We start from the raw sequence: 24,606 nt of genomic DNA on the forward strand, positions 1-24,606 counted from the left end.
CAATGTCCTCTTTTGTTTTCGTTATTTTGCCATAATAGAGTAGATCAAATAAATATTGCAGATAAATCCACAGTAATAACAGAATGAGATATAGTTACCTAACACGATGAAGGGAATTCCCAGGAAGGTAGAATTATATTTCCCACCAGTCAGATTAATGATTCCAGCTGCAGTGAGAATGGCCAGGGTCACAGTTAACAAGCCAAGGAAGCCAAGCCAAGGTTTGCTGCGGACACAGTCTTGCATGGAACAACAGAGCATTGCCAAGGTCACCACAAGGACTAGGCTTGTGGTTAGGTAATGTTCTGATATCCTACTTGTCTTCTGGAAGTCTTTTTGAAGGGATGATGAAGTGAAAGGATACAGTGTGACATTCCGGTTGGATTTCTGGAAAAGTTCTACTGTGTCACAGAAGTTGGATTCCCATTTTTCTGCTACAATGTCATTTAAGGAATTGATTGCCTGCAAGTAATAGGTAAGCTGAATGGCTTCGGCAGACTTTACCCGATCTTTGCTGTGCACAGTGACTCCACCAAGCTGGTGCCCATTGTATACTTCCCTGCCATCCTTTAAGTGTGTGATTGGATATCGGATAGCAAAATTAGTTTGATTAGACAAACGAGCAGCCTTCAGTTCCTTCAGAATATGTACAATATCATCCACTATGCAGGACTTGTCATTATTTAGGATGCAGATATGAGCAAATGTGTAATTGAAACCAGGTCTTTGTACTTGGATTCTGGTCACAGCAGAATGCAACTACAAGGGAGAGAGGAAAAAAAATCACATATTATTTATCATCTGATAATCCTGCATTATAGCAACAGAACAGCAGCGGCAACTAGAACAACATTATGTTTTTTCTTATCTACCCAAGCAAGCAGGATTTAATAACCAAAACAATAAAAAGTACCTTCTGAAAATTAAAAAAAATGCATTGAAGTATTGTTATCATTCCCCAACACTATTTTGCACAACTTAATTAACTTCTGGCAAAAGAAACACCCTGGGTCTCAGTTCGTTGCTCTGTCTTTTCATACATCCAAATAGACTTTCCCCATCTTTAAGAAAGCAAACAAGTTTCAGTTCAGAAATTCTCTATCAGGAGCAATAAAGAACTTTGTTGCAATCAGATCAAAACTGCTTTCTTATCCAAAAGAAAATGAAACAAATCAATAATGTCACCATACCATTAACTACAATTGTGTTTGAATTGAAATAGATCCCTGGTTAATGCATGGTCACATCCAGGGGTGGGCTGCTACAGATTTGCCCGGGTTCGGGACAACCCATAGCTAATATTATGGCCAGTTCAGAGAACCTCCAAATCCCATTCCTTGCTGGTCCTGCACACCCTACCCCACCCCGGAGTCTCCATGCGGCCCATTTTGGATGTGAGGTAAGTGCAGGGCCCATGCAGAGGCTCAGGGAGGGGGAAAAACAGGCCTCCCGGAAGTCCAAAAACAGGCCTGTTTCCAGCCTGAGGAGGGTCTCCAGAGCCTGGGGGAGGCAGTTTTTGTCCTCCCAGAGGCTCAAGGAAAGCCTCCAGAATCTGGGGAAGGCAAAAACGCCCCCCCCACATGGTGCAGGAGACTAACTAGGCCATACCCACCATGGCCACACCCACCCGGCAGAGAATCCATTGCTGAAATATTTGAAGGGTCACATCCATGTATTTTTCTTGGCAACAGCATACCAATTTGTTCAAGATGTTTTCTGACTCTCCAGTCTAATCTACAGCCCTGATACTCTGTGATAGCCTCCCATCCAAGGACTAGCTAAGTCCAGTGGTCACATTGCTATGTGGTCCCTGAATGATAGATTGATCAACATGCAACCCAAAGAGGTAAAAGTCCTTTGAAGGTGAATTATTATGTTTAAGATACTGTACCATTAGTCCTTGACTCATGATTACAATTGGGACCATAATTTCCATTGTAAGGTAAGGCACCCATGTGACTGGACCAGATTTTATGACTGTTATGTTAGAATACAATAGAATATAATTCTTTATTGGCCAAGTGTGATTGGACACAAAAGGAATTTCTCTTGGTGCATATGCTCTCAGTGTACATAAGAGAAAAGATACATTCGTCAAGAATCATAAGGTACAACACTTAATGATAGTCATAGGGTACAAATAAGCAATCAAATCATATTAGGAAAGAAGTCAATATAAATCGTAAGGATACCAGCAACAAGGTTACAGTCATACAGTCATAAGTGGGAGGAGATGGGTGATAGGAACGATGACAAGATTAATAGTAATGCAGACTTAGTAACTAGTTTGACAGTGTTGAGGGAATTATTTCTTTAGCAAAGTTCAGGAAAAAACTGTTCTTGTGTCTAGTTGTTCTGGTGTGCAGTGCTCTATAGAGTCATTTTGAGGGTAGGAGTTGAAACAGTTTATGTCTAGGATGCGAGGGTCTGTAAATATTTTCACAGCCCTCTTTTTGACTCGTGCAGTATACAGGTTCTCAATGGAAGGCAGGTTGGTAGTAATTGTTTTTTCTGCAGTTCTAATTATCCTCTGAAGTCTGTGTCTGTCTTGTTGGGTTGCAGAACCAAACCAGACAGTTATAGAGGGGCAGATGACAGACTTAATAATTCCTCTGAAGAACTGTATCAGCAGCTCCTTGGGCAGTTTGAGCTTTCTGAGTTGGCACAGAAAGAACATTCTTCGTTGTGCTTTTTTTATGACTTTTTTATGTTAGTTGTCCATTTTAGGTTTTGAGATATGGTAGAACCTAGAAATTTGAAGGTACTGTGTTGTCTAGTATTGTAAGAGGTGGTAGTATGGGAGGGTTTCTCCTAAAGTCTACCACTCTGAATCACACAATTGTTAAGCAAATCATGCAGTCATAAATCTGAAAGCTTTCTCTCTCAAATGGGCTTTTTTGCTGGAAGCCAGCAAAAAAGTAGCAAATAGCAGTCATGTGACTGTGGAGCACTGCAACCATTTGTAAATTTGAAGTAGTTGCCAAGTATTTGAAATGCAGTCATATGACTGTGGGAGAGGGCAGCTTGACATTTTACAATGGCCAGAAGTACTTTACGGTTCGTAAATCATCCTTTTTGAGGTCATCATAATTCCAAATGGTTGTTAAATGACCTATAAAAGATTTCAAAGAGCTGTTGGGCTTCCAAGGCAGACATGAACTAAGTTAAAGCTTTTGAAGTCTTGAGCAGTATGATTTTCTAGGAACTATTCTTTATTATAGTTTAGAAATGATAGCTCCTGCAAACAGCTTTTGAATATTGAGGTGAGGAAATAAGTTTTTTTTTTTTTTTAAATTTCCCAACTGGAGTTCTTGTATTCCTTTCTCAAGCTAAGTGAATAGCCAGTAGATATTTATATGGTCTACGTTCTTACTCCAAATCTCTACTGATTTCCCTTTAATGAATTTGGACAGACATATAGAGGAGCCCAGAGTTTTTGCATTTTCTGATGATCCCCCAACTCAGTACTAACTAGATATAGTGATTATATTACTATGTGAGTCAAATATGAATATAAAGAACTGGAAGCATTTTGAAAATGAATCATTGTGTCTGGTGTATATATATCTAACACATTTTATAGTCTTGTTAATTATTATTTTATTTCTGGATTATGCAGATAATAAACAGAAGATATTGTTGAACTAGACAATCCAGACTTATTTACTGCAGCAGCAATGATTTCTATTTTGTTTTACATCATAGTTCTGGAAAGCTAATGAACAAAAAATCAGAAATGGTAAATATTCACTTCCGGGAAGATGGCTAACTGAACACATGTCTGGGGAGAGATCTCTGAAGGATTTTTCCCTGGGGTGTAGCTCTTCTGGCTTCTAACTGAAGGGACTGGCATCCCATCGGTTTTTATGATCCACTCGGCTAAGGTGTGCCAAAGAACTTCCCCTCTGAACTCTCCAATAGAGCTGTAAGCCAAGAAATAGCTTCTAGAGTTGAACTCCAAAGCTATCTGCATGCCAAAGGTTGGGAGGGGAGAGGATGCAATCTGTTTGGGGTTGAAGAATCCGCTGTTTTGAAACTCACCTTTCAAACGGTTATGCCGTCAAAGTTATGCCTTTCTCTTCTTAATCACCTTCAACTTTTAACCTTTTTAAAATCAATTTTAAAAAAGGCTCTTTCTAGCTACAGCCTGCTATACCATTTTGAAGACTTGCGCCATTTTAGAGATTTCTTTTTGTCTCAAAGAACAGGAAGAAGGCTGCTAAGGCAAGTAAAATAAAGAAGTATGGTGAGAAAAAAAAGTTGATGGAGAAAGATAAAGATTGAAAGCTATGATTTTAGTTTACTATTGCAGTAACTGGTAGCTTGATCTTCTTAGCTATTGGTGGCTAAAATCTTCTGATTCTGATTAAAAGAGGAAGCCAAGATGGTGGAGCAAAGTATTAGAGATATATTTGAAAGGTCTCTAAATAAAATACACTAATTGTTGACCAGCTGTTCTCTTATGATGAAAATCCTCTCAAATTACTTCTGAGATGCAAACATGTGGAGAATGTTACCAAACTACCGAAGCAACTTCATAAGTAGCTGAAAATGCAGAGGAGTTTATCGCAGTTTTGGAAGAACCTGATAATAACTTCCACTCCTATGGTTCAAATATAAACCTCTTCAACACAACTGAAAGAAGAACATCCAGGAAAAAGACAAATTTGGGACTTTTTCTTTAAAGACATTAACAAGGTTGAGGATTTCATGATAAAAAGAAAGACTTACAAGTCTTTAATACTTCCAAAGAAGAAAAAGATTTTACTCCATGAAAATAAGCTCATTAAGTGACTTAAACTTAATGAGTTAACTGGAATCAGGAAGCATTTTTCTCTGCTTGATATGTGCAACTGAAAGAAAGGTTTAACCCAAAATTTGAAAATGTAATTTTTAAAAACATATATATAATGCTTAAGTAATTCTTAAAGTAGGCAAAAGATATTGAAAACGTATTTGAGAGTACCTGTATTAAGAAAAAGTTAAAGAAAATGATGTACCAGTTTAAAGAAAAACTCTTATGTTAAAAAGGATGTTTATGAAGAAAAAAAATATTCTATAAGGGCAGTTTTGAGGGAGGGATCTAAACGTAATACCTAAGTTTAAAGCTTGTATGTTAAGAAGTCAAAGAAAAAGATGTATTAGAAAGTTTTGATTTTTTAAAAAAGTGTTCTTTTTTTTAAAAAAAAGTTTAGTACTTTGAAGGAAAACAAAAGGTGAAAAAAAGGCTTCCCCCCTTTTTTTCAGTAAAGTCAAAGAATTTGAAAGTATACAATGAATTTTGTCAATAAAACTGGTGACAGTTTACAAAGATTATTAGGTGCAAATAGAAATACACATTATTTCCATAGCAAGGGAAGATAAATACAGGAATGGTTACATTGATTATTTTATTCAAAGAGGAAAATATGTTTTTATTTGGATATCACTTCTGGAATTTGTGCTTGTGAAGAAAAAAATGAAACTTTGACTTTGGTTTTGTTGATTAGAAAGATTTGGTGTTATAGAAATGGCTAGTTATATATTAATGTATAAAAGCAAAAAGTTGAAATTGGAGTGTGTTTATCTTGAAATTGGAGTGTGCTAAGAAGAGTTGGATGTCAATGCAGTTGGCAACTCCAAATCTCAACCAACAAATGCTCTGTCTTACACATTGCCAAAAAAAATCAGAACACAAAATACAAGCTGGATGAATACAACCTAATAGACCACCCTCACTCTGTCAAAGACCTTGGAGTACTCATCTCAAATGATCTAAGTGCCAGAGCCCACTGTAACAGCATTGCTAAAAAAGCATTAAGAGTTGTTAACCTAATCTTGCATAGTTTCTTCTCCAGTACTATTGAACTGCAAACTAGGGCATACAAAACTTTTGCCAGACCAATTCTTGAATACAGTTCAACTGTCTGGAACCCGCATTGCATATTGGACATTAATACAATCGAACGAGTCCAGAGATATTTCACAAGAAGTGTCCTCCACTCCTCTGCTCGCAACAAAATACCTTATGCCACCAGACTCGAAATTTTGGGCTTAGATAACTTAGAACTTCGCCGTCTTCTGCCTGACCTAAGCATAGTACATAAAATCATCTGCTACAATGTCCTACTAGCCAATGAATACTTCAGCTTCAACCAAAACAATACAAGAGCACACAATAGATACAAACTCATGGTAAACCGCTCCAGACTAGACTGCAGAAAATACAATTTTAGCAACAGTGTGGTCAATGCCTGGAATGCACTACCTGACTCTTGTCAGGTCCCCAAACCCCCAAAACTTTAACCTTAGACTGTCTACTGTTGACCTCACCCCATTCCTAAGAGGTCTGTAAGGGGTGTGCATAAGCGCACCAGTGTGCCTACTGTCCCTGTCCTAATGTTTTCTCTTATTCATATCCTTTTCAAGTATTTATAATTATGTTTACACTTGTATCTGTCATAAAATACATGCTTGACGAAAAAATATCACACACTCCCCTTTCCCCGCTCCCTTTCCTTCCCTTAATTGCTTATTTTTTCTTCTCTTTTTTGTATTTTATATAATAAAATAAAACCTATCAACCGCAGTGGCGGTTGATACCCACAAGCTTATGGTCATGGGGGATTTCAACCTGCCGTCCGTGGGTGAGGTGTATGAGGTGGCTTGGGAGTTCATGGCTTCCATGACAGCCATGGACCTGACCCAGTTAATTCATGGCCCTACCCACACGGGGGGAAACACGCTGGATCTGGTTTTTGTCTCTGGAAGGTGGCTGAGTGATCTTGAGATAGGGGATATAGTTACCAAGCCCTTGTCATGGTCAGATCACTCTCTCCTTCATCTCGACCTTCAAACCGCTGCACCCCGCCGCAGGGAGGTGGAGCCGGTAAGATGGTTCCGCCCCAGGCGCTTGATGGAACCTGATAGGTTCCAGATGGAGCTTGGGCCATTTCCCGAGGCTCTGGCACACGCCTCGACTGGAGACCTAGTGGCCGCCTGGGATAGGGCGGCCGCTGGAGCTCTGGATCGGGTCGTGCCTTTGCGGCCTCTGACCCGGCACCGATCTCATTTGGCTCCTTGGTTCACTGAGGAGCTGAGGGAGTTGAAGCACTGGAAAAGACGGCTAGAGAGTAGTTGGAGGGCCAGTCTTTCTGAATCAGACCGGACACTGATAAGATCCCATATTAGGAATTACCTAGTGGCGATAAAAGTAGCGAAATGTAGTTATTTTCCTGCTCAGATAATCGCCCGGCCACCCTGTTTAGGGTGACCCGCTCCCTGCTCCACCAGGAAGCGCAGGAGGACCCCTTGGAGGGTAGAGCCGAGGATTTTGTTCAATATCTGTATGACAAAATCACTCAGATCTGGGAAGATCTGGACTCCGAGTGGGTAGTCTCAGGGGGAGGGACTGGGGCAGGTCTTGAGAATGTTATCTGGGATGAGTTTGATCCTGTGACCCCTGAGGACGTGGACAGGATTCTGGGCAGACTGAATGCGACCACTTGTTTATTGGACCCGTGTCCCTCCTGGTTAGTGCTGGCTTCCCGGGAGGTGACGCGAGGCTGGCTCCAGGGGATTATAAATGCTTCATTGGGTGAGGGTGACTTCCCCGCCGCCTTGAAAGAGGCGGTGGTGAGGCCTCTCCTCAAGAAGCCTTCCCTGGACCCGGCAATGTTGGTTAATTATCGTCCGGTCTCCAACCTTCGTTTTGTGACGAAGGTTGTCGAGAGAGTGGTTGCGCAACAGCTTCCCCAGCACCTGGATGAGACGACGTATCTGGATCCGTTCCAGTCGGGTTTGAGGCCTGGGTACAGCACGGAAACGGCATTGGTCGCGTTGGTTGATGATCTCTGGAGGGCTCGGGACAGGGGATGCTCCTCTGTCCTGGTCCTGTTAGACCTCTCAGCAGCTTTTGATACCATCGACCATGGTATCATGCTGCACCGGTTGGAAGAGTTAGGGGTGGGAGGCACTGTACTACGGTGGTTCTCCTCCTAACTCTCCGACCGGTTGCAGTCTGTGTTGGCAGGGGGGCAGAGGTCGACCCCGAGGCCCCTCATATGTGGGGTGCCACAAGGGTCAGTCCTCTCGCCCCTTCTGTTCAACATTTATGTAAAGCTGCTGGGTGAGATCATCCGTGGTTTCGGGGTGAAGTACCACCAGTACGCTGATGACACCCAGCTGTACATCTCCACCCTGGACCACCCCAACGATGCCCTTGTGGTGATGTCTCGGTGTCTGGAGGCCATGCGGATCTGGATGGGGAGGAACAGGCTCAGGCTCAACCCATCCAAGACCGAGTGGCTGTGGTTTACGACGTCCCGATATAGTCAGTTGACGCCATCGCTGACTATTGGGGGCGAATCGCTGGCCCCCACGGAGAGGGCTCGCAACTTGGGCATCCTCCTGGATTCACAGCTGTCTTTAGAAGAGCACTTGACGGCCGTGACTGGGAGGATCTTTCATCAGGTTCGCCTGATTCGCCAGTTGCATCCCTTTCTGGATCGGGACTCCCTACACACAGTCACTCATGCCCTTGTCACCTCCCGCCTGGACTATTGTAATGCTATCTACATGGGGCTTCCCTTGAGGAGCACCCGGGGGCTCCAACTGGCGCAGAGTGCGGCCGCGCGGGTGGTTATGGGAGCAACATGGCGCTCCCGTGTGACACCTCTCCTGTGCGAGCTGCACTGGCTCCCGGTGGTCTTCTGGGTGCGCTTCAAGGTTTTGGTTACCACCTTTAGAGCGCTCCATGGCTCAGGACCTGGGTACTTGCGGGACCGCCTACTACCACAAACAGCCTCCCACCGGCCGGTACACTCTCATAGAGAGGGGCTCCTCCAGGTGCCGTCAGCCAAACAATGTCAACTGGCGGCCCCTAGGGGGAGGGCCTTCTCTGTGGGGGCACCTACTATCTGGAACGAGCTCCCCCCGGAGATACGGAGGACCCCGGATCTGCGCACTTTCCGCCGTGCTTTGAAGACACTCCTATTCCAGCAGGCCGGCCTGGCCTAATTTTCTCCCCTTCTTTTAAATTTTTAAATTGAAATTTTAATTCATTTTAAATTATTGGGAATTTTAATTGTCTCGGGCAAAAATTATTTAATTTGGTTTTAATTATGTTTTTTTAACTTTTGTATTCATGTGTTTTATTTTGTGCCTGTTCACCGCCCTGAGTCCTTTGGGAGTAGGGCGGTATACAAATTTAATAAAATGAAAAAAAAAATGAAATGAAAATAAATAAAAAAGGAAATGATAAATATTATTTTCAAACTTCTGCTTATGCTGAAGCTCATTCAGTTAGCATAAGTTTTGGAAATAACTGAATATTTACATCTCAATTGATCTTACTGCATTAAAGCTATTTAATTACTCTTTCTTAAAGTAGATGAATATATGAAATCTACATGAATAAAGTATGCTTCCTTTTTGGTTAATGGCAATTACTGTATACCATATACATATTTCTTTTGAAAACTAGCAGTGTTTTCAGATGTAAATTCTACATACAGTTCTTCAAGTACTGTAAGTCCTATTAAAATCAAGGAACATTGTGTTAGATCTTGGATCAAAGATTTTGTTTAGTTTGGACATAAATCACATATAAAGCATAATATTTTATAGTACCATATTTTTCGGAGTATAAGACATACCGGAGTATAAGACGCACCTTAATTTTTGGGGAGGAAAATAAGAAAAAAGCTGATTGGTGGGTGGATTGGCCTCCCGGAATACCCCCAATTAGCTGTTTCCAAAGGTGAATTTTAGCAAAAAGTTTGTTGGTTGTGAGCTCTGTGCCTTACTTTTTTTTCTGCCTCTGAAAGCCTCCAAAACGGAGCTTCAGAAAAAAAGGCTTTTTTTCTGAAGCTTCTTTCAGAGGCTTTTATTCTGAAGGACTATCTGTACTCTGTTCAATCTCCTTTCTTTGGTATTGGTATGTAGATTAACCCCTTCCAATCTGTTGTGTCATTCTCCAGATTTGTTAACATAGTTTGGTTAGACCCTTTACTGATTCTTCTTTTGTTGCTTGCCATATTATTTTAGATAAAAGCCTTTCAGAAGCTTTTTTTCTGAAGTTTCTTTCAGAGGCTTCTTTCCGCCTCTAAAATCTCCGTTTTCGAGGCTGGGTGGGGCTACATTCGGAGTATAAGACGCACCAAGATTTTGGGGGGGGGAAAGCTGGGTCTTATACTCTGAAAAATACGGTAATTAATTTGTTGTTGAAAGTTTATTTGTTGTGCATTTGAAAAGTTATAGATCAGATCAGATATGGTATCTCCTTTTCATCAATAAAGCTTCCAAAATTTATATATTTATATATTATATAATATAATATTTCTATATAAATAGAAATAGAATGACTGTGGCAAAAGAAAGCAAAGGTAGTACCAATAGGTACCTTGGATACAATCTCAAAACAACTGGGGCACCACTTGAACATCATCAGTATTGACAAATTCACCGTCAGTCAATTGCAAAAGGAATCTTTATTTGGAATAGTTTACATTCTGCAACAATATCTGTAACATCATCAAACATCAACATCTACCTATCCCAGGTCCTTGGGAAGAACTTGATAAGTGGACAAAAAGTTTGAATTTCTGGCTCTGTGTGACAAATCATAATTAAAAGAAATAGAATGACTGACTTCTGGTTGGCACCGTGGGGATACAGACGGGCAATTACCGGGCTCTTCAGAGCCCCGCGAAAACCCTGTCTGCCAAGCCCCCGCCGGTAGGTCTTTGGACCTACCCTGTCCTGTAGGGACAGGGGGATAGAGAGGGACCTCTCGGATGGCCGAGAGGAATAGGCAGGTTCCTCGGGGCCGGAGCCTTGCCTCTGCGCCAGTGGAACGGCGGCCATGGCGGCTGCCCTGAGACCGCAGCAACCGGGATACAAGAATGTGCAGGAGGAGAAGAGGAGAAGCGGAGAGCGGAGCTGGGAGTTTGCATGCCGGGTGAGTGGACATCAACCCAGGCAGGAACTGCCCACAAACACTGAATTACAATTAGTCTGCCCCAGCCTTAACAGCGGCTGAGAACTATTGGGGAACAAAGATAAAAGACCTGTTGGTGGATAACATAAATTACTAACTTTTGGAAATGTTTGACTACAGATCTGGATATATTTTTTCTTTATTTTTAGGTGGATAAATGAGATTGGACTATGTTTGGGAGAGAGGAAGGAGAAGAGGAAATAATTATGCCTTCAAAAGCAAAGGAAAAAGACAAACGGAGACGGATAAAATTGTTTGCCAGCTGAAAAGTGAAAGTGTAAATTCCAGGCTGCTTGTTACTTGAAAAGAGAAACTTTGTTGCTTGTTATTTAAACTTGACTATTTTGAGGAAAAGACTCAGAGAATTTGACTTAGGATACATAATCTGTTCACTGGAGGATTTATTGAAGATTAGAAAGAAGAAATTAAATGGAACAATGAAAACTGAACTAATAAACGTGGCAACAAAAGAAGGGTGTGGCAATAGAAGAAGGACATGATGATACCATATATGGAATAGCTTCAGAATTAACTTTGTAGAACTCATAACTTTGATGACATTGAAATGGAAAAGATACATATTTGAATAGACTGGAGAAAGGAATAATGGAATATATTATGTAACAAGACAACAAAATATTATATTTTGATTTAAATGAATGTAACGATTTCTGGATGGTTGAATAATGCTAGGAGATCATTTTTTTTCTTTTTTTTTCTCTATGCTCTCTCTCTATTTCTTTCTTTTAGTATCTTTCTCTATGTTTCTTTTCCCCTCTCTATTTTCTTTTTTAATCCATTTGACTTCTTTTGTTATATTTCTACTCTCTTCCTTTTTCCTTTTTCTTTTTTAGTGTTGCCTTATTTTTTTTGTATTTCTTTTATTGTAATTATTATTATTATTGCTATTACTCTTTCCTTTTTTTCCTATTATTATTCTCATATAAATATATAAACAATTTGATTAAGAAATAAGAGCATAAATGATTGAAGAAAAACATGATTTCTGGATGGTCTAATGCCTTTTTAAACTTTGAATTTTTAACTAGCACTACCTACAGATTTAATAATTTGGAAGAAAATGTTTACCTTTAAAGGCATTGGATGTTAAAAAGAATTATTTATAGAATTAAGAACCATGAAAAATTGATCTTAAAGTGTTTTAAAATGTTTTCTATTGAAAATAAGAAATAAGCATGGAATGGGAGAAAACTTAAGAGAGAATAGGAGATAAGATATTTATTGAAATATATTTTTATCTTAAATTGGTAAGAGATATGGAGGAGACTAGATTGGAAAACAATATTGGTAACACATTCCGAAGTAATTTGGAGCTAAACAACTGAATAAGAGATAAATGTTATGAATTAGTTAAATAAATGAATTTAGTAGTGGAGGAAAGCATGATTCTGGAGATCTGTGAAAGCAAAGCTGTGACCCAGTTTTACAAATAAGGTAGGAGTGGAGGAAAGCATCATACTGGAGAACAGTTAAAGTAAATTGGGAACCAGTTAAAAATAAAAATAAGAGTTAGGAGTGGAGGAAAGCATGTGCTGGAAAACAGTTAAAGCAAAGCTGTGAACCAGCCAAAATATTGAGTTAGGAGTGGAGGAAAGCATACGCTGGGTAACAGTTAAAGCAAAACTGTGAACTAGCCAAAAATAAAAAGTTAGGAGTGGAGGAGACTATACCTGGGGATCAATTGAAATAAAGTTGTGAACCAGTTAAAAATAGGGGTAGGAGTGGAGGAAAGCATTGCTGGAAGGCAACTACTTGAGTTGTGAACCAGTTTTATAATAGATTTAGGAGTTAAGGAGAAGGTTGGTGTGCAGTTAAAATTATACTGTGAACCAGCTAAAATAATTAAGGTAAGGAGTGGAGGAAAGCATTGCTGGAAAGCAGCTGATTAAAATGCGAACCAGCTAAAAAATAAATTTAGGAGGAAGTGGAAGAGATTTTACTGGAGAATAGTAGCTAAACTGTGAACCAGTTTAAATAAATACAGACAGGAGTATTGGAAAATACATCTGGGAAATAGATATTTAAACTATGAACCAGTTAAAAATTAGTAGGGTTGCCAGGTGTCCACTATTTGAGTGGACAGTCCACTTTTTTCACCTTATGTTCATTATTTTTTTTTCAAAAAACAGTGCACATTTTTTTTATTCAAAAGCTTTATGATGAAATGATACGTAATCTAAAGCTGTACAGTCTAAGAGAATAAGGATAGGAGAATCACGTTTTGTCTTTTTTTTCATAAGTTAGAATGAGACAAAGATCGAATGCTCATTGCAATAATCACATTTTACACAACAGCGCAAAAAATGCATTAAAGCAGTTATCTTTTGATATCGAAAATGTAGTGCTAAAGGTTTTTGCCGAATTTTCGAATTCTGCGAAGAAACGAGAAGAGTTGAAATCATTTTTTGAGTTTTGCGAGTCAGAATTCCATGAAGTTTTGCACCATGTTCCAACACGTTGGTTAAGTTTGTTTAAAGCGATCGAAAGACTTCTTTTAAACTGGATACCTCTAAAATCGTATTTTATTTCTCTTGGATCTGATGAGTGCCATAAGGTTATCTGGAACCTTATTTCGGATCAGGAAAATGAACTCGCAAAGGACGATGAACCAACAATTTCAGAATTGTATTTATATTTCACGCACTTCTTCATGTCAATAATGCAAGACACCCTACTGAAGCTGGAAAGCAAGAAAATTCTTGCATGTGATCTTCACATTATCATGTGTAAGCTGGTGATTCTTTTACAAAAAAAATACGATGAGCAGTTTTTTGGAATGAAAGTTTTATTTGCCTTACATAAAAAACATTTGCCTGAGAATGCCGTGCAAAAGTTCAAGAAAGAAGCCATCAACGTGTATCAAAGAGACATTGCGTACCTAGAAAAGTGGTATAATTTCACCGATTCAGTATATGAGATGCTAAGTTGTTTCAATTTAATTGATCGCAATAATCCTCCAACTTTAGAAGAAATGACGAATATCTGCTTATTATCACCATGGCGAGAAGAACTTCCACCCAACACTCTCTTCGATGAAATTTCTGCCTTAGAAGAAGTTTATGTTCATCTGCAGGGCGATTCATCCCTTGATAAGTGGACGTACTTTTTCAAGAAAGAGCCACCTCCGAGTTTACTGAAACTGTTCCAGTATTGTGCATCAATTCCAGTATCAAATGCAAACGTTGAATGACTTTTCAGCGTCATGGGAAATTTGTGGACTGACGAACGTAACCGACTGCTTGTATCAGTTCGAAGTGAACTTTGTATATTTTTTAATATTTCTCAACCTTGTACTGAAATTAAAGAATTATTCCTTAAAACACAAAGAATTGATCAAAGCTGCACAGTCAAATAAAAAATACACACGACAGTAAAGTAAAATGTAATTTAATATTTTACATATTATTATAATATACCGTATTTTCCGGCATATAAAACGACTGGGCATATAAGACGACCCCCGAATTTTCCTGTTAAAATATAGGGTTTGGGCTATACTCGCCGTATAAGACTACCCCTCTTCCAACGCACACCAAATAAAAATTAAAAAACATCAACTGGCTCACCCACAATGTAAAAGCAGCTGTGCTAGACCCAAAATGGCCCCTGAAACAAGCAGGAACCTCACACAGCCACAAAAAGCCCCAAAAAACAACTTTTACACTTTACACACACACAACACAACACATCAGGCTCACCCACAATGTAAAAGCAGCTGTGCTAGACCCAAAATGGCCCCTGCAACAAGCAGGAACCTCACACAGCCACAAAAAGCCCAAAAACCCAACTTTCACACTTTACACACACAAAATTCCACATACAGCTTTGTGAGATTTTGTGTGTTTGTGTAGTTAGAGTGAAACACTACAAAAACACACTAAATCTCAGAAAGCTGCACAAATATTATTTTATTTTATTTTTATTTTTATATGAATGCTAAATTTAAAACTTCCTAACCTTTAAATGGCTAGGTCTAAAAAAGAACAACTAAAAAAAGTCCCAATTAACTATTTTTTTTTAAAGATCCCAAAAGCTACTTTCATTTTTCTTATTTGTGGCTTGGCTAAGAGATAACTCTCCATATGCTTTCTGGGTACAAATGTGTTTGATGGATCTTCTTTTTGTGATTTTTTTATAACCGAATTGGATTAAGGCACTTAAGAGCCTGAAGATTGACTGCTGATTTTTGAGCTTGGATTTTTATTTTATTTTTCCTTTTGAATCTTGACTGGCTTGTTTTTTTTCTTGTCTCTTTTTTTTATTCTCTCTTTTTTATTTTTTTCTCTCTTGATTGGCACCTAATGGATTAGGGTTTGGAAGAACCTGAAGAGTTGTTATATTCTATTTTTTTTTCTTTTCTCTCTTTTTTTAAAATATATTTTTATATTTGGCATTTTTTAATTATTTTTTTGGATTTGGCTTTTGTTGACCACTGAATAAAATGAGCAGAAAAGTTGCGACAGTGGGAGCTGCTGCAACCACACCCTCTTCATCTCCATCTGGAGGACAACACACCATTCAGGCGATGCTTCAACAAGAGAAAGAGAAAGATACATTGATACAACTGATCCTTCAAACAGTCCAAAGGATGGAACAACAACTATTTAAGACAGATGAAAAAGTCCAAAGGATGGAACAACAACTACTTAAGACAGATGAAAAAGTGGTCAGCATTCAGCAAACAGTGTTGAAATATGAAGAAAGGTTGCAAAAATTAGAGAAAAAGGATGATCAAAAAGAGGAAAAAATGAAGGATATAGATAATAGACTGGGAGAGGTTGAATGAGAAAGGAGTGGTTTAATTGGATGGGAAATGGATAAAGCAGAATTTTATCTTAGATTTCAAAATGTGGAAGAAGAAAATGGAGAGAATTTGGCAGATATTATGATTGAGATGCTGGCTGATGCATTAGAAACTATCAAAGAGAAGATGATAGACGGCGTGGACGAGCTATATTGAGTCTACACTAGATATGCAATGCATAATAAGTTGCCATGAGAAGTACATATAAGATTTACTAAGAAATTGATTAAAGCACAAATTCTTCAGGTGGCCAGAGAAAAAACCTTGAAATACAAGGAGAAAGAAATGGTGGTCTTGAAACAAATACCAAGAAAAGTAAGAGAGATGAGGAGAGAATACTAATTTTTGACTAAAATATTAATCCAAAAAGGAATTAATTACAGATGGTTGATACCAGAAGGGTTAATTTTAACATGGCAACTTTAAAGATATAGGCTGGATACAATTGACAAAGCGAGAGCCTTCCATGAACAATTTCTTAAAGAAAAGGAAGTGGAAATGGAAATGGAAATCCAAGCTACAGTAGTGCCTGTAGAATTCAGAGAAGAGGAATTGGCAATGATTGAAACAGCAGAAGGCACTGTAGGTGGGATTGTGGAATACAAGGAACAACGTGAAGTAAGATCAACTAGAGCAACAAAACCTACATTAAAGTATGAACATGGAAGAAATGGACTTAACTCAGTAGTTAAAAGGAGAAAGGTGTTTCACAAATTAGAGAAATTAAAATTTGACATAATTTGTCTACAAGAAGTACACATTAAAAAGCAACATGAACAATTATTGATACAACCAAAACTTGGAAGAACTTTCTTATCATTGTCACAAAGTAATTCAATACCTGTGGAGCAAATATATGCAGATGCAGAAGGTAGAATTTTGATGGTGGAAATAATTGACAATAATATGAAAATTCTTTTGGTAGCAATATACGCTCCAAACAACAACCAAAGTGACTTTTATAGAAAATTACACATGAAAATAATTGAAATGGGGAGGCTTCCGGTTGGCACCACCTGGCGTCGTGGACGGTCTTTTTGGACCACTAGCCCCGCGATTCCGTTGAGCCATTCTGACAGCGCTAATCAGCCATCAGACGGCTTAAAAACCTCTCCTTTGGGAGAAGAAGGAGAGGAGAGCCGGTGGGCGAGGGTAGAGCTCCCCGGGAGCCCCGGGAGCAATTCCAGGGGCTTGGAGGATGCGAGCTCCCCGTTCAGCCCACTGAAGCTCCGGATCGGTGGCGACTCCGTTTAAACAGAGCCAGACGCCGGTGACCGACTCTGCTGCCAAGAAGAAGATCAACTGATTTCAAAAAGCAGGCAGAACGGAAGCAGGAGAACAAGCTTTTGCAAGTATATGCTTAACTCCTGGGATACATTGTTTCTATTTGATTTTGCTGAGCTGGAGCTGGAAATGGTGTCTTTGTTGTGGGTGTGAAAGTGAAAGTAGGAAAGTGCTTGTTAATAGACTTGTGCTCAGAGACTGGATTTAAACTGCTGGATTTGAGAGCTGGATCCAGAAAAGACTATTTTGCTTGATAAACTACAAATAAATTTGAGAAAGCTGTTTGAGAGACTTTATGGCTCTGAAAAGAAAAATTCTTTTAAAATAATATGGCTTCCAAGGAAGGAGTTTTTGAAAGTGGAGACTCTTTAATGGCGTCAGAAATGACACAGAGAACTGAAACACAGAGCCAGGAGGCTTTTTTTAGAGACCTTGCAGAATTTATAAAGGAAGCCATGAATAACCAAATTGAAATTATTAATAACTTTACAGCAATCATGGAACAAAAATTTACAGAACTGGTGGAGGATAAAAAAGCAACTGAGGATGTTTTTGAAGGAAAGCATAATGACAATGCAGGAGACATTTTGATCAAGACAGAGAAGCTGGAACTGGCTGACCCTCAAGAATCTTCAAACCTTCTTCCTGCCCTTTTGGAATTAACTGACAGAACTTTTCAAAAATATAATTTGGAGCAGAAAGAAGAAGAAACTGGTCAGCTCTACGAGGTTTCGGAGGATTTGGCAGAGGCTTTCACACAATTAATTGAAATGCAGCAACTGGATTTTTCTTTGCAAACTGATCGAGTTAATTCTTTGTTCTATGAACTGACTGTCTATACAAGCAAGAAGAGTCGATATGGGGGCTCTAAACCAGAGGAAATGGTTTTGAGAAAGGGACAAGTCTTAAAGATACAACAACCCTCAGTTAAAATTCAAAACCTCCTCAAAATAAAAGAAGGAGGGAGGAACAAAGATTGGAAAAAATACAGAAAGAAAGGAAGAAGGGAAGATTAAATTTTTTGGTCTAATTATTGATGTATTAATGATTAACTACAATGATTAACTAAATGAATTGGGAGTTCAATTAATGATTAATTAAGGTTTAGTTATTGTTAAAAATATTTGAATATTGAGAACAAAAGCAGGAGGAATAGCCAAATGATTAAGTATGTATTATCTACTAGTGTTTGTTATTGGTTTTTTTTTAAAAAAAAAATTCTTAGGGCTAAAGGATTATATGTTATTTTGTGTTTAAAGGGAGGTTGATGAATAATCTGTAGAAGGGGAGTTAAGGGGTCTAGGGAGTTTTAATGTCTTAATTTAGCATATTTTAGTGTATGTTTGGTAAAACCTATACCCTGTTTTTCTTCTGGGAAGCCGGGGGAGGGGGGAGGGAAGGGGGGGTTGCACAAATGTTTAATTAGATAAGTGATTCGTTTATTTTGTTTGAATTTTAAAAACAATAAAAAAATTGTTAAAAAAAAAAGAAAATAATTGAAATGGAATATGACAATATATGTATGATGGGAGATTTTAATGGAATAGTGGATGAAAATATGGACTATAAAACACAAAAATAGTAAGACATAATAGAAAGACATTACCGAAACCCTTGTTTAAGATGATAGGGGAAATAAACTTGAAAGATGTATGGAGAGATAGAAATGGGAAAAACAGACAATATACTTTTTATTCCGATAGACATTCATCTTGGTCTAGGTTAGATATGACATGGACAACAATGGATTTGACTTTGAATATAGAGCATGTGGAAATAGAAACAAATTTATGGGCTGACCACAATCCTGTGATAGCTACCTGGAAAGGGCAAAAAAGAAAATCTAGATGGACTTTAAATAACACAATATTAAAAGAGAAAGACTTTGTACAGAAAATGGAGAGAGAGTTGGCTTTTTTTTTCAAGGAGAATAAGAAAGAAGATACATCAGCACAAAATCTTTGGGATACAATGAAGGCCTATGCCAGAGGTCTAATAATGGATTATACAAGGAAAAGAAATATGAAGAAAAGACAAACTTCTAAAATATTAATTGATGAATATAAGAGCTTTGAAAAGGAGCTCCAAAAAGATCCATATAAGAAAGATGTAAAAATGAAAATGGATATAATAAAGCACAAAATGGACTTACTGGAGAAAGAAGAACTAGCCCAAAAAATAAGAAGCACTAAACAGAATTATTTTGAAAATGCAAATAAACCAGGAAGATGGCTAGCATATAAACTGAAAAAAGAAAGAGAATCAAGAAAAATAACACAATTAATTGATGACCAAGGGCAAAGTAAATTTGGAAATAAAGAGATGGGAACAATAATACAAGAATATTATAGACAACTTTACAAGAGAGAGACGATAGAGGAGGAAAAAGTGGCAAAGTACTTACAAGAAGCAAAATTACCTCGGATTTCCAAAGATATTGAGGAGATGTTGGAGGGGAATATAACGATGATGGAATTGACAGAAGCAATTAAGAAGCAAAAGAATGGAAAGGCACCAGGGCCAGATGCTTTACCTGTTGAATACTATAGGACATTACAAGAATCTTTATCTCTCCCATTACTGGAAGTAATGAATGAAGTGATGACAAAGAAGAAAATACCCAAATCATGGACTGAGGCATATATTACATTGATTCACAAAGAAGATACAGACCCACAACAAATAAAAAATTATAGGCCTATATCCCTGCTAAATTCAGATTATTAAATCTTTGCTTCAATATTGGCAGAAAGATTTAAGAGATATTTAAATAATTTTATACATACAGATCAAAATGGATTTCTTCCAAAAAGACAAATTAAGAGACAATATTAGAATAATTCTGGATATTTTAGAATGTTATGAAGCACATCCTGAAAAGCAGATGGCCTTGATATTCTTAGACACACAAAAAGCTTTTGACAATGTAAATTGGCGATTTATGATGTCCAAATGGAAGAGAGGGGCTTTGGCAGGAAATTTATTCAGGCAATTGAAGCTATATACTTTAAGCAGATGGCAAAAGTAATGATAAATGGAGAATTGACTGATTCTATTGAGATAGAAAAAGGTACTAGACAAGGATGTCCGTTGTCCCCACTTTTGTTTATATTGATGCTGGAAGTTTTAAATAGAAATATTAGAGAAGAAAAAGATATAAAAGGTATGAAAATTAGAAAAGAACAATATAAATTACAAGCCTTTGTAGATGACCTGGTCTTTATTATTGAAGAACCATTAACAACAATAAATAAACTGATAGAAAATATTGGACAGTTTGGGAAAGTAGCTGGCTTGAAAATTAATAAAGATAAAATGATGATAGTGACTAAAAATATGTTGAAAAAGCAAAAAGAGGAATTGATGGAGATTTCAAAGATGCAGGTCACAAATAAGGTAAAATGCTTGGGGATATATTTGACAGCAAGATGTAGTGCACTTAAAGAAAATAACTATAACAAGCTTAAGCAACAGATAGGACAAGATTTGGTGAAATGGGGAAATTTGCAGCTATCTTTGATTGGTAGGATCTCAACTATCAAGATGAATATTCTGCCTAGAATTTTGTATTTATTCCAGACAATTCCAATTAAGTTGGGTAAGGAATTTTTTGAAGAGTTGAATAAAATGATGCTGAAATATACAGGTGAAACTCGAAAAATTAGAATATCATGCAAAAGGTCATTTATTTCAGTAATGCAACTTAAAAGTTGAAACTAATATATTCTAATATAGACAAATCAAGCCTTGATTTGTCATATTTTTGATGATTATGGCTTACAGATCATGAAAACCCCAAATTCACAATCTCAGAAAATTAGAATATTGTGAAAAGGTTCAATATCAAAGTGTCCCACTCTAATCAGCTAATTAAGCCGTAACACCTGCAAAGGGTTCCTGAGCTTTTAAATGGTCTCTCAGTCTGGTTCAGTAGGAATCACAATCATGGGAAAGACTGCTGACCTGAAAGTTGTGCAGAAAACCATCATTGACACCCTCCATAAGGAGGGAAAGCCTCAAAAGGTAATTGCAAAAGAAGTTGGATGTTCCCAAAGTGCTGTATCAAAGCACATTAATAGAAAGTTATATGGAAGGGAAAAGTGTGGAAGAAAAAGGTGCACAAGCAGCAGGGATGACCGCAGCCTGGAGAGGATTGTCAGGAAAAGGCCATTCAAAAGTGTTGGGGACTTTCACAAGGAGTGGACTGAGGCTGGAGTCAGTGCATCAAGAGCCACCACGCACAGACGGATCCTGGACATGGGCTTCAAATGTCGTATTCCTCTTGTCAAGCCGCTCCTGAACAACAAACAGTGTCAGAAGCGTCTTACCTGGGCTAAAGAAAAAAAGAACTGGTCTGTTGCTCAGTGGTCCAAAGTCCTCTTTTCTGATGAGAGCAACTTTTGCATCTCATTTGGAAACCAAGGACCCAGAGTCTGGAGGAAGATGGAGAGGCACACACTGCAAGATGCTTGAAGTCCAGTGTGAAGTTTCCACAGTCTGTGTTGATTTGGGGAAACTACTGGTGTTGGTCCACTGTGCTTCATTAAGTCCAGGGTCAACGCAGCCATCTACCAGGAGATTTTGGAGCACTTCATGCTTCCTTCCGCAGACGAGCTTTATGGGGATGCTGACTTCATTTTCCAGCAGGACTTGGCACCTCCTCACACTGCCAAAAATACCAAAACCTGGTTCAATGACCATGGGATTACTGTGCTTGATTGGCCAGCAACCTCGCCTGACCTGAACCCCATAGAGAATCTATGGGTCATTGCCAAGAGAAAGATGAGAGACATGAGACTGAACAATGCAGAAGAGCTGAAGGCCACTATTAAAGCAACCTGGTCTTCCATAACACCTCAGCAGTGCCACAGGCTGATAGCATCCGTGCCACGCCGCATTGAGGCAGTAATTGATGCAAAAGGGGCCCAAACCAAGTACTGAGTACATATTCATGCTTATATTTTTCAGAGGTCCGATATTGTTCTATGTACAATCCTTGTTTTATTGATTCCATGTAATATTCTAATTTTCTGAGATTGTGAATTTGGCTTTTTCATGAGCTTTTTTGATGTAAGCCATAATTTATTTTATTTATTTATTTATTTATTAAATTTTTATACCGCCCCCTCTCCCGAAGGACTCGGAGCGGTGAACAGCCAAAATTAAAAACACACAATACAAATATTAAAATACATTAAAATGAAATTAAATTTATCTTTGGCTTCCCCAATTTAAAACCCCTTACCCATAAAATTCCCCAATTAAAAGATTTTTAACCCAGCCCGGCTTGCTGAAATAAAAAAGTCTTCGGGGCCCGGCAGAAAGTCTGGCGGTCCGGGATCAGTCGTATCCCTGGGGGTAGCTCATTCCAGAGGGTGGGTGCCCCCACAGAGAAGGCTCTTCCCCGGGGGGGTCGCCAGCGACATTGCCTGACAGACGGCACCCTGAGGAGGCCCTCTCTGTGGGAGCGTGTTGGCCGGTGGGAGGTTATCGGAGGCAGAAGGTGGTCTCGTAAATAACCGGGCCCTAAGCCATGGAGTGCTTTGAAGATGAGAACCAATACCTTGAAGCGCACCCAGAAGACCACTGGAAGCCAATGCAGCTCGCGCAGGAGAGGTGTCATGTGGGAGCGCCATGTCGCCCCCATAAGTACCCGCGTGGCCGCATTCTGCACCAGTTGGAGCCTCCGAGTGCTCCTCAAGGGGAGCCCCATGTAGAGAGCGTTGCAGTAGTCCAGGTGGGAAGTAACAAGGGCATGAGTGACCGTGCATAAGGAGTCCCGATCCAGAAAGGGGCGCAACTGGCGTATCAGGCGCACCTGATAGAAAGCCCCCCTGGCCACGGCCGTCATATGCTCTTTTAAAGACAGCCGTGCGTCCAGGAGGACACCCAAGTTACACGCCCTCTCCATGGGGGCCAATGTCTCGCCCCCAATAGTCAGCGATGGCACCAGCTGACTATATCGGGACGCCGGCAGCCATCAAATCATAATCATCAAAAATATGACAAATCAAGGCTTGAACTATCTTGCTTTGCATGTAATGAGTCTATCTCATATATTAGTTTCATCTTTTAAGTTGCATTACTGAAATAAATGACCTTTTGCACGATATTCTAATTTTTCGAGTTTCACCTGTATTTGGCAGGGAAAGAAGGCGAGGATAAAATTAAAGCTGTTACAAGATGCTAAAATGAGGGGTGGTTTTGGCTTGCCTAAGTTTGAACTTTATTACCAAGCAACAAGTTTGATGTGGATTAAAGAATGGATAACTTTGAGAAATACCAGATTATTGAATTTAGAGGGACATGATTTGTTGATGGGATGGCATGCCTTTTTATGGTACAAAGGAACAAAAATACAGGGGTACTTTAGAAGGCACCAAATACGAGAAGCTTTATTGTTGAACTGGGAGAAGGTCAAAAAACATTATTATTTGAAGATTCCAGTCTGGGTATCTACAATTGAAGTCTTTTCATATTCAGTAGTATTTAAAAGGGAACAATTTGTAAGATATAGGGAATTCTTGGATGAAAAGGGTGAACTTAAATTAAAGCAAGAATTAGAAGATCAGGGATGCAAGATGGATTGGTTTTCATACATGCAAATATGCTCTAGATATGAAGATCTTAAAGAAGAAGGTTTTTATAATGTTTTGACTAATTTAGATAAGATTTTAATGGGTTCTGATGACCATGTAATTAAAAAGTTATATGGATACTTGTTACGAGGTAAAATTGGAAGAAGAACAAGTTAAAGAATCAATGATAGTGTGGGGGGAAAATTTTGGTCATGGTATTGATTTAGAGAAATGGCAAAAATTGTGGTCGCATAACTATAAAATGACAATGTCTATAGCATATAAGGAGAATTTGTATAAGATGTTTTACAGGTAGCATTTACCCCCGACGAGGATAACCAGGATGTTCAAGAATAAATCGGAGAAATGTTGGAAGTGTCATCAGACTCCAGGATCTTATTACCATATGTGGTGGACATGCGTAGAAGCCAAGAGTTATTGGACTAAGATACACACGTGGTTGGAAAAAATGATAAAGAGACACATTGACTTTAAACCAGAGATATTTTTATTAGGGATCTTACCAGAGACATATCGTAGAGAACTGCAATATTTAATTGTGAATGTTTTAACAGCAGCCAGAATTGTATTTGCTAAAAACTGGAAAGGAGAGAAGATACTTACTGATGAAGAAGTTATTAAGAAAATGATGGACTGTGCTGAAATGAGTAAATTGACATTTGAAATAAGAGAACAGGAAGATAAACAATATTATTTGATATAGTATTTATTTTATCAATGGTTAGATAATAAAACATGGAGATAAAATATGAAATATGAAGTGGAAGTTAAGATAAAATATGTGAAATTTTTCTTTATGAAAACAAGCTTTGGTCATATATTTATATTTTGAAGATGGGATTGAGCACAAAAGGATGTTAACCGATCGATACAGTGTCTGTAATTGTTTGGAATGATGATGGTCTTATGTTTTATTTTTG

At 38.6% G+C, this 24,606-nt stretch overlaps 1 protein-coding gene across 1 annotated transcript in view; it reads right to left on the reverse strand.

Annotated features, from left to right (window-relative positions):
• PTCHD1 (patched domain containing 1) overlaps nt 1–24,606 on the reverse strand; it is a 181,343-nt gene that overhangs the window by 110,823 nt on the left and 45,914 nt on the right. The window contains exon 2 of the mRNA XM_034404530.3: nt 99–759. Within this exon, the coding sequence (XP_034260421.2) occupies nt 99–759 (661 nt within the window). The remainder of the gene's footprint in view (nt 1–98; nt 760–24,606) is intronic.

This window comes from Pantherophis guttatus, chromosome 5 (genome assembly GCF_059756535.1).
Source record: "Pantherophis guttatus breed Tessera chromosome 5, ASM5975653v1, whole genome shotgun sequence".
NCBI lineage: Eukaryota > Metazoa > Chordata > Lepidosauria > Squamata > Colubridae > Pantherophis > Pantherophis guttatus.